The sequence below is a fragment of the Lithobates pipiens genome, unplaced genomic scaffold (assembly GCF_037356315.1).
Source record: "Lithobates pipiens isolate NorthernLeopardFrog02 unplaced genomic scaffold, aLitPip1_a1.2 Scaffold_8, whole genome shotgun sequence".
NCBI classification, from domain to species: Eukaryota; Metazoa; Chordata; class Amphibia; order Anura; family Ranidae; genus Lithobates; species Lithobates pipiens.
Window position 1 is genome coordinate 680,839,622 of NW_027507903.1, and position 11,680 is coordinate 680,851,301.

General features: G+C 42.9%; 1 protein-coding gene across 1 annotated transcript; it reads right to left on the bottom strand.

The window, feature by feature from the left end:
• Nucleotides 1–8,484: 8,484 nt before the first annotated feature.
• Nucleotides 8,485–10,500, bottom strand: LOC143964328 (E3 ubiquitin-protein ligase TRIM39-like). Its single transcript, XM_077474025.1, has one exon. The coding sequence runs from the start codon at nucleotides 10,427–10,429 to the stop codon at nucleotides 8,777–8,779; it is 1,653 nt and encodes a 550-aa protein (XP_077330151.1). The 5' UTR covers nucleotides 10,430–10,500; the 3' UTR covers nucleotides 8,485–8,776.
• Between the last annotated feature and the right edge of the window lie 1,180 nt (nucleotides 10,501–11,680).

Consider the following 11,680-nt stretch of genomic DNA (forward strand, 5'->3'; position numbering starts at 1 on the left):
CTGGCGTCTCGTGTGCATGAAGCCTTATAGTACCGTCGCTGAGATCCTCTCACAACCTTTTCTGTATGAGGCAAAACCCCCACCAGACTCCAGCCCGAATTTCTTGAGGCACATATCACGGTTCTTCACAAAAAAAAACAAAAAAACAAAGATGGAACCTCGGTCCTATACTATTCATGAATATTGTTACTATATGTAGACATCAAGTTTTTTGCAAAAATTCTTGCAAACCTACTTCGGTCATTTCTACCTACCTTCCAATTAGCGAGGTATTGGTTTGTCTATGAATGCTGAGGCTCGACGCATTTGACAGAGTGGCCTGGGACTAGAAGGAAGAGGCTTTGTTGTCCTTGCCCCTGGGGAAGTTTATACAAGCAAACATCACTAGTCTTTACTCCAATCCCCAGGGTAAAAGCCGATGGTCACCTGTCAGATGCCTTCTCCATCCAAAATGGTACAAGATAGGGCTGTCCACTCTCCCCAATCATTTTTGTACTAACACTGGAACTACTCATCAGATATTTCATGGCTACTAGAAACACACAGGTGTGGAGATGCGACCCTGTGTCAAAGGTGCATATAAGCCGTGTGTGCCTGATTTTTATAGACATGTGCACACCGAAATATTTTGTTTTGGACTTTAGTTTTCATCCGAAAAATTTAATTTAGTTACTCCCGAATTTCGTTTTTATTTATTTTGTTTTTTAAAAAATGCATTCATCCGAAAATCCAAAATAATGAAGGTCGAATCTGTCATTGAAGGCTCATGGTGTCCGTCGAATGTTCTAAGAAGAGTCGGCGGAGCAGCTAAACTGTCGCAATACGCTGCAATCGTACATTTCCGGCCACATGTTCAGTTTACAAGCTATAGTAGAATTCTAATGTTGTAAGACACTAGTAATAATTATATTTATTAATCATTATTACTAGTCAACCAACATTAGAATTCTTCTATAGCCTATGGGGCAGAGCATTTGACCATAAATGTCCGCTCGCGGCGACCGCTTCGTCGAATAATCTTGGTCTAATAGAGTTAGGTTAGGCACATTCAACCTTTTTTGCTATTGTCTCTATAATGTCAAATCTTTTCTCTCTGGTGTCGAATCTTTTCTCTATTAGTCCAAGATTATTTGACAAAGAGAAAATATTCGACATTATAGAAAATGAGGTTAGGCACATTCAACCTTTTTTGCTATTGTCTCTATAATGTCGAATCTTTTCTCTGTGTGTCAAATCTTTTCTCTTGGTGTCGAATAATCTTGGACTAAGAGTTAGGTTAGGCACATTCAACCTTTTTTGCTATTGTCTCTATAATGTCAAATCTTTTCGCTCTGGTGTTGAATCTTTTCTCTCTCTGTCGAATCTTTTCTCGATTAGTCCAAGATTATTTGACACAGAGAGAAAAGATTTGACACAGAGAGAAAAGATTCGACATTATAGAAAATGAGGTTAGGCACATTCAACCTTTTTTGCTATTGTCTCTATAATGTCGAATCTTTTCTCTGTGTGTCAAATCTTTTCTCTCGGTGTCGAATAATCTTGGACTAAGAGTTAGGTTAGGCACATTCAACCTTTTTTGCTATTGTCTCTATAATGTCAAATCTTTTCTCTCTGGTGTCGAATCTTTTCTCTATTAGTCCAAGATTATTTGACAAAGAGAAAATATTCGACATTATAGAAAATGAGGTTAGGCACATTCAACCTTTTTTGCTATTGTCTCTATAATGTCGAATCTTTTCTCTGTGTGTCAAATCTTTTCTCTTGGTGTCGAATAATCTTGGACTAAGAGTTAGGTTAGGCACATTCAACCTTTTTTGCTATTGTCTCTATAATGTCAAATCTTTTCGCTCTGGTGTTGAATCTTTTCTCTCTCTGTCGAATCTTTTCTCGATTAGTCCAAGATTATTTGACACAGAGAGAAAAGATTTGACACAGAGAGAAAAGATTCGACATTATAGAAAATGAGGTTAGGCACATTCAACCTTTTTTGCTATTGTCTCTATAATGTCGAATCTTTTCTCTGTGTGTCAAATCTTTTCTCTCGGTGTCGAATAATCTTGGACTAAGAGTTAGGTTAGGCACATTCAACCTTTTTTGCTATTGTCTCTATAATGTCAAATCTTTTCTCTCTGGTGTCGAATCTTTTCTCTATTAGTCCAAGATTATTTGACAAAGAGAAAATATTCGACATTATAGAAAATGAGGTTAGGCACATTCAACCTTTTTTGCTATTGTCTCTATAATGTCGAATCTTTTCTCTGTGTGTCAAATCTTTTCTCTCGGTGTCGAATAATCTTGGACTAAGAGTTAGGTTAGGCACATTCAACCTTTTTTGCTATTGTCTCTATAATGTCAAATCTTTTCGCTCTGGTGTTGAATCTTTTCTCTCTCTGTCGAATCTTTTCTCTATTAGTCCAAGATTATTTGACACAGAGAGAAAAGATTCGACACAGAGAGAAAAGATTCGACATTATAGAGAGTTAGGTTAGGCACATTCAACCTTTTTTGCCATTGTCTCTATAATGTCGAATCTTTTCTCTCTATGTCGAATCTTTTCTCTCTGTCGAATCTTTTCTCTATTAGTCCAAGATGATTCGACACAGAGAGACAATAGCAAAAAAAGGTTGAATGTGCCTAACCTAACTCTATTAGTCCAAGATTATTCGACACAGAGAGTTAGGTTAGGCACATTCAAGCTTTTTTGCTATTGTCTCTATAAATGTCAAATCTTTTCTCTCTGTGTCGAATAATCTTGAACTAATCGAGCTAAGGTTAGGCACATTCGACCACAGGTTCGATGCACACAGATCGCTATTGTCAGCGTCATGTCGAATCTATCTATATTGAACTGTTGCAACGAAAACGAAGCTTTTTTTTATGTCGGATCTGTCAGTTTTTCGAAAATACCCAAAATTTCGGACGAAAACCGCATTCGGATGAATAAACGAATGCACATGTCTGATTTTGGCAGGGATGCCAATTGCACACCTGTGTGCTGGCTTCATAATCCTCCCAGGAAGAGAGCTCAGGGCTCACACTTGGAGACAGCTCCACCCTACAGACAGGAGGCCTGGTCTAGGAGGTCAGGAGGATCCCAGTAGGAGACGTCTCCAGCAGAAAGACACAAGGTCTCTGAGCCTAAGGCTGCAGGCGGCAGCCTAAGCGTGTATGTCTGCAGGAGGCAGATGTGGCCCACCACCGAGCAGCACAAAGTTGACCAAATAAGCTCCAGGAGGGAGCTTGATTAAGTAACAGTGAGTAAGCCAGGAGGCTGAATTGTGTGTATACAGTGATGGTGGAACCCCCTGCGAGAGAAGTTACTGTTTGAACTTTCTTTTCCTTCAATAAAAGTGGGCAGCCATGCCCTTATAAAGACAGTCTGGAGTGGCACGCACCACTTGAGTATAATCACCCCAATATCTTCCACAGGTCATCTCCATTGGCAACAAGGAGCATAGAATTTCTGCATTTGTGGATGTTTTTCTATTGCTTCATTTAAATCCATTAGTGTCCTTTCCTTCTGAAGATTTTTTTTTTTTAAATGCTGTATGCAATTTTTAAATAAATCTTACTCAATTCTATGCTCTTAAAGTGGTTGTAAGCCCTCAGGTGTTCTCACTTTAATGCATTCTATGCATTAAGGTTAAAAACCTCCTGTGCTGCAGCTGCCCCCCAGAGCCACCCCCCCTTTTACTTACCTGAACCCAATCTTTCCAGCGACGGGGACAAGCACACCAGCTCCAGCCAGTGCCTCGGGTCCTCATTGGATAGACTGATAGCAGCAGGAGCCATTGGCTCCCTTGCTGTCAATCAAAACCAATGACGTGTGAGCCGGGGGGGGGGGGGGATCCTGCTGTCTGTGTCAATGGATGAGGCAGCAGGACTTGGGAGCACGCCCGCACGAGTGCCCCCAGGAAAAGCGCGTCTCTGTGGGGGGGGCACTCGGTGCGGGGAGGAGCATTGCTAGGGGGGGGGCCCAGAAGAGGAGGATCGGAGCCACTGTGCAATACCCCGAAAAAAAAGGACCTTACAACCCCTTTAATATAACTTGGTCTATAGACTTAATACTTATTGTCAACAGACATTCCCGTGCTCTCACCTCCCTTGCCATCCAACTACCTTCTGATCCCAAGGATCTCTATTCCATAAATTTCCCATCTCTGCTGTCGGACTTTCAACAAGACGTAGCCAAATTGGGATGAACTTGGATTTTCATAGTTTGGTAGAGTTGCTACCTTAAAGATGAATGTGAAACCAGGAATGCCTATGTAATGTAGGCAATCCCTGTTAAGTTGCCTATTGGTTTCTTCTCCTCAATCCAAAGAACTGTTTAGATCATTTATCCAGAAACTGCCACCCCTAAACGGAGTCTAATATCCTTGTCATTGCCCAAGTTCAAAGGGGGCATTTGGGTCCCAGACACACGGCAACATTATAGAGCCTGCCAACTGACCAGATTAGTTGACTGCCATGTCCACACGACCTCGAAAGACTCCATTGCTTTCAAACAGTCTCTTGCCTGGAATATCTTAACTTTCCTTCCATGGGCCCCCATTGGGTAAACTCTCCCATCCACTTATTGGACCAACCTTGCAGTGTTTTCATTCAGCCTGTCTCTGCAGGCTTTGCTTTAAAGTTTTGCCCTATGACTCCACTTTTTGCCAATCCAGATGTTCTGCCAGGCTTGCAGCCAGACCTACAGTTGTGTTGCAAATGTGATAGACCGACCCCCCCCCCCCCCCCCCAAGAGCTTACCAGTTTTTCTCTAGAGGCTCCTTCGCCTCTCGATCTGACATTCCCCTTTCCGAACAACATCAACTCCCTTTGTGGTTTTACCTTCAGATTAGGCATTATTTAAAATGATCCTACATTTAGAGAAGCCTTCAGTAGATCTCTGCCTCATTTTGAACAATTATGCATGGCCAACTCTACTCAATGGCATCTCATTTTAACCATTTACTCTATATTGTTGTCCAACACGTCTTACAATTGTCGGTCTTAGCCCTTGTACACAAGGTCGGACATTCCGACAATAAAATCCGTCTGATTTTTTTTTTTCCCCCCCCCCGACGGATTTTGGCCGAAACTGGTGTTGCATACACACGGTAGGACAAAGTTGTCGGGAAATCCGATCGTTCATAACGTGATGCCGTTTGTTCGTTGCAACGGGACTACGTTGCGGCTAGTAGCCAATAGCTTTGGTCGATCAGAATTTTCTACAAACGATCGGACAAAGTCAGATCGGACCATGTCGGAAAATTTTATATCCGACTCTCAAACTTTGTTGGTCGGACATTCCGACGGAAAAAGTCCGATGGAACCCACACACAGTCGGATTATCCGACAACACGGTCCGATCGGATATTTTCCGTCGGAATTTCCTACCGTGTGTACAAGGGCTTACATTGAGCACGGTATTCTCCTAACAGAACCGCTTTAGAAAGCGAGATCCAGACAGATACCTCCCAAGGATGTGCAATAAAGTGCATGAGAAAGATAAACAATCCAGAATAGGACTGTTCAGTCTAAATGCCCTTCCTCTAAAAGCTGTGGTCAGAAAGAAACTTAGGAGAATGTGTTGATTTCTGAATCAGAGAATTTTCCAGAGATCTGAGTGCTACAAAGTAACATTGTGGGCTAAATTGTATCTGCAGAAAGGATAGTCACTGATCCTGCTAAAGTGGAGGCTGTGGAGAACTGGCCTTGTCTCACAAACCCCCCTTCAAGGGTCTTCTATATATTTTGGGGGACTTTTGGATAAGTTTCCGTACTTTCTTTTTTAAAGAATTTGGTGGCAATGAATGTCATTTGCTGTCTATTTAAGTTGTATTGAAAAAGTTAGTAAACATCACTTTTACTGTAGTATAGGGATGGACAAATCTACAAATAAATGAACATATGGGGTGCTCGCGGGAAGTTTGCTCCCCGCGGAGCGCCCCATAATGCACTGCGGGATCACAGTGCATTGACTGCTGCTGATCGGCCAAAGCATGCTCCTGACCTGTATGCTTTGGCTAATCACAGCACAATGTACTGCGAGAGCTATGATGGACCAAATGCAGGGTGCTTTTGGCCAATTATGGCTCAGGGGGCTAAGTCCACACCCCACACTATACAAGGCTGCGCCTTTCCGGGCGGCCGTATATAGTGAATGAATGGAGATTAGGTAGGGTAGTGTACAGTTAGTGTAGTATATAGAATTCAGTTCAGAGTATATATAATACAGTGTATTGAAGTTGCTAAGGGGAACCCTATGACAGAAGAAAAATGGCATGGGGGTCCCCCCCAAAATCCATACCAGGCCCTTTGAGTCTGGTATAGATTTTAAGGGGAACTCTATGCCAAAATAAAAAATGGCAAGGGGTCCCCCCAAAATCCGTACCAGACCCTTATCTGAGCATGCAGCCTGGTAGGTCGGTAAAGGGAGGGGACAAGTGAGCACCCAATGCCCCCCCTCCTGAACCATACCAGGCCACTTGCCCTTAACATGAGGGTGCTTTGGGGTGCCCCTTGTCTCCATGTTGATGGGGACAAGGGCCTCTTCCCAACAACCCTGGCCTCTGGTTGTCTGGGTCTGCGGGTGGGGGGGTCTTATAGGAATCTAGAAGACCCCTTTAATAAGGGGGGCCCCCGGATCCCTGCCCCCCATATGTGAATGGTATCGGGTACATTGTGCCCCTACCCATTCACCAAAAAAAATAAATATTAAAAACTACAGACATTTTAACAATCCCTTTATTGTAGAAATAAATAGAAGTGTCCCGCAATGTCTACCCATCAATCACAACACCCAATGGACCTAAAAAAATAAAAAATAGAAAAGTAAAAAAAAAAAAAAAATTAAGCCATGAGAGGCCTCCCAGTGACTGCTGTCCCTTGGCTTTGACAGCCGTTATATAGGCAAGTGTGGGGCCACCTGGTGACGTACCTGAGGGACCCTGCCCCCTTCTGACATCAGAGGGGGTGGGCCATCCAGTCATGTCACCGGGTGGCCACGCCCTTGCCTGTCAAAGGGAAAATACAGCAGTTTCCGGGAAGCCTCCAATGGAGGCAGAGTTTTTTCCTGTTTTTTTCTATTTTTTGGGTCCATCGGGTGGTGTGATTGAAGATAAATGAACATCATGGGACACTTTTTTGATTGTTTACTTTTTTTTTTTTTTTTTTTTATTAAGGGAATTGTCAAAAACTGTCTCCTGTCATGTGTTTACTTTGACACCTTTTTGGTGAATGGGTAGGGCTTCAATGTACCCAATACCCATTCACATAGGGGGAGGGTGCAGGATCTGGGCCCCACACACCCTTGTTAAATTCCCTTTCCAGATTCTGATAAGCCCCTCCCTCCTCTGACCCCAACAACCACAGCCCAGGGTTGCCAGGAAGAGGCCCTTGTCCCCATTAACACAGGGACAAGGCGTTTTGGGGTGGTTACGCAGAGCTCCCCTGCCCCAAAGCACCCCCCCATGTTGAGGGAATGTGGCCTGGTATGGTTCAGGAGAGGAGCTCGCTCGTCCTCCCCATCCTGCCCTGCCAGGCTGAATGCTCTGATAAGTGCCCAATATGGACCTTTGGGGGGGGTTGGGCACAGTTTTTTTTTTCCATCTATATGGCAATACATTACAGCCACCTGCAAGTTTAAATGACATTTTTTCCCCTCTTTAGAACAGTAATTATTGCTGCAAAATCATATCGTTCATTTCCATCTCCTGTTGAGGGGGGGTGGCATTGGTTTGCAGCTTCCCCCCCAAATTAATTGGAGCACCAGCCGCCACCTCAAAAAGGGAAATGTGACAAACAAGAATACAGACACCAACCTGCAAATAGATTTCTGGATTATTACAGATTTTTATTTTATACCAAAAGAAAGATGGTGTGAAGATGTGTTTTTTCACAGGTTGCAAACTGTCAACGTTAACTTAAACAGGAAAATCAGAAATAACAGTCACAGTCACCATTTATTATCATCATGAAAGTGAACTGACCCTGTAATACAAATCATAATAGAAAAACAAAAAAAGGATATGAAAAATTTGATTCAAACTGGGAATATTTCCTGGGACAAACCTCTAAATCCCGGGACTGTCCCTGGAATCCAGACACACCTGGACGTTATCATCGGGTCAGATAATGAAGTACATTTATTATATTTAGAGGGTATCTGTCATGAGAGAATTATGAGGGCCGCCATTGATAAACTCTCCTTTTGAGAATGCTAGTTCCCTGGCTGTCATGCTGATGCTTCGGCTTTAATATAGTCTCAGTCTCTGACCCGGAACAAGTATAGAGATAAGGAATTCAGACACTTATCTATGAAGGAGCAGTGGAGACCCCCTTGGACAGTAGCCTTGTCTGAAAAAGGGGGGGGGATGTTAGATTGACTAATTGACTTAGATGGACTTTACATAAGTGACCGAAAAATTAAAGCCGAGGTCCAGATAAACACTTTTACAGCAACATTTTTGTTTCCGTTTTGAGATAAATACATAGATTAATGAATCAAAGCTGATCATTTTGAGCACCCCTGTCTGTTTTAAATGGTTTGTCCCAACCCTCTAACCGCCACCTTTTGCTGGACAGATTGGTCAGTTAAAGACAGTTGAGAAATAACAGCAGAGCCAACAGGTAAAAGAACTAAGTTACAGGCGGGACTCATGTCATTTTTTTTTTATTTTTCCTTTAGAACCACTTTATAAAAAGGTCTCACATTAGACACAGCCAGGGAACTAGCATTTTCAGCAGAAGGCCTACATACCCAGCCCTCATACTTCTCACCACTTCCTCAAAGCATTGAGCTGAACAATGAACCGATCCCATTACCTGACCCTGTGCTGTCGTCAGACGGGGCGGAGTTCTCACATCTCCCGCCTACCCCACATATCGTTAAACAACCTTCCGCTACACATATCACAGCATGGAGGGGCTCAGTGAAGGTGGTGGTGAAGGTGTGGAGAAGTTGGATCGGCTCACACAGATCATAAAAGGAGATCCGCCCGGCCTCATAATCCAGATATATCCTGACTCTGTTACTGGAGAAATTGGTGGGTAAGAGGATCTCATCACTGTCATGAGTCATCCAATACCTTAATGTATTACAGTTCAAACCCCAGGACTTTTTATTCAATCCAATCAATGACTCCTTCCCTCCCCTCTCTATACTGGGGTAACACATCCCAACTGTCCATTCATCTGACCCCCCGACATCCACTTCCCAGTAATGTCTCCCTGAGGAGAAACTTTGACTGCTCATCACCTGATACCAATACTGGAATCTCTCTGGTGTTTCTGGATATTTCTGGTCTATATATGACCTGGATACAGTTTTCCTGTCATCTGATATCTGTAGTTCATTATCAGCTGTGTTTACATCCAGTAATATGTCTGCAGCTTCCTGTATATAGAAGTATACATTTACCCCTCTTATTATTACATCAGATAATGTGTGTAATATGTGCAAGACCCCATACACATCCAGACCCCCTCCATCATGGAGGAGTTTCTTACGTCTCTCTCTGTCCTCATTATCTCCATCCTCAGTATCACACAAGTCACCCGTGTCTGATTCCTGTAAGACAGTCAGTGGATCTGTCACGTTACACAGCTCCTCAATGTGACGCAACTTCCTGGACAGCTCCTCCTTCTTTATTTCCAGATCCCGGATGGAGATTGAGATCCGCTCTGCCCTCCCGGAGATGTCCCTCAGGACTCTCTTCTCCAGGTCTTCCAGACGTCTCCTGAGATCTCTAAACAGGGCAGTGACTCTCTCTGTGTCACCAGCGGCTTCTTCTTCTACTTTCCTCCGGTGTTCCTGCAGTCTCTGGACTCTTTCCTCCGTCTCCTCTCTCTTTGTCAGAAGTTTCTGCAGAACATTCCTCAGTGTCTCTTTCTTCTTCTTAGAAGCCTCATCCAGCATCTCAACCTGGTGTCCTCGATGTTCTCCAGCCAAACTGCAGGACATACAGATACAGGTCTCATCCTCAGTGCAGTAATACTCCAGGATCTTCTTATGGATGGAGCATTGCCTGCTCTCCATGGACAAGGTGGGGTCACATAAGACGTGTTCTGGGGACTTTTTGTGGACTCTCAGGTGTTTATCACACAGAGAAACCTCACAGAGCAGACAGGATCTAACAGCAGGTACAGGAGAGTCCACACAGTAAGTACAGAAGACCCCGGACTCCTCCGTATCTGGCTGAGGAGACAGGAAAGTCTCTGCTATGTTACGTAGCGTTAAGTTCCTCTGCAGTGCAGGGCGACTCCTGAACCTTTTTCTGCATACAGGACAGAAGAAATCTCCAGACCCCTCCTGTGTATCCAGCACACGATCAATACAGACCCGGCAGAAGTTGTGACCACATCTCAGCATTACAGGATCCGTATAAATGTTCAGACAGACGGAACATTCCAACTCGGCTCTCAGATCACCAGACGCCATCGCTGACAGCAGAAGAGAAATTAAAGTCTCTAATATTTTCTGAGATTCTCTCTAGGTATGGACCTTTAAACGTTGCTGTAAAATAAAAAAATAAAAAGTTGAACTCATGGTTGCCTGTTTTTACAAGACATAAATAACATAAACAGGACATCTTTTAGTAATGTGTCCCTTTATGTTTTTTGTCCTTCATATCTTACTGACTCATCACTGGATTATGCAGTTGCCTGGTCAGTTTAGGGGAATCTGTCCCTTGGCAATTCAGGACAATCAATCAATCATAGGGGTAAAATCCTCACTTCCACCCTCCCCAGTCACATTGTAATAATGTTTATCTTTATTACTGATGGTTTGATAACAGGTTACTCTGCTTAACCTTTAAGAATCTTGGATGTGATACAGTAATGCAACTCACAAAAAAGTATAATTAGGACATTTACTTGGCTTGGGTAACTATAGTTATGGGTCCTCCCCAAACAGGCTGTGGTGCTAAACCTGTAGGTAACTAGAAGGACCAGAACCTTCACCAAGTGGAAGAGTGAGTTTGATAATAAAGTAGGAAGTGCCTCCACCCAGGACAGGGCCTCTGAACAGAGGGGATGCCCTTCCTGGGAAATGAATTAGTAATCTAATCAAAGTAATTGGGAGCATATGAACTACTGCACCCAGCATATAATATTAGTATGCATAAAGTAATACAAGCGTCATATGAAGAAATAATACATCATCCACTATACAAACATATGACCTCAGCAAATTATCCCAACCGAAGCCCTGGTGGAGTTGTGTTTATATACCCGGGTATAGACAGTCATTTACTAAAGATACCTCCAGATGACAACTAGGGAAGAGCCAAACAGCCCCGCTTCAAAAAAAAAAAAAAAAAAAAAAAGTGTGAACACTGTCTATGAGACACGAACGTTGAAAAAAACAAACAAACACAAGAGTGCTCATTTTAAAGGCTTATATGCAAGTTATTGCCATAAAAAAATGTTTGGGGACTCTGGTCCTGCCCCAGGGGACATGTATCAATACAAAAAAAAGGTTTGAAAAATGGCTGTTTTTTGGGAGCAGTGATTTTAGTAATGCTTAAAGTAAAACGATAAAAATTAAATATTCCTTTAAATATCATGCCGGGGGGGGGGGGGGGTCTGCCTGTAAAGTAGCACATCTTTCCCATGTTTATAAAAGTACCACAGCAAGATTACATTTGTAAAAGGGGAAAAAAAAAAAAAAAAAAAAAAAAAAAAACAC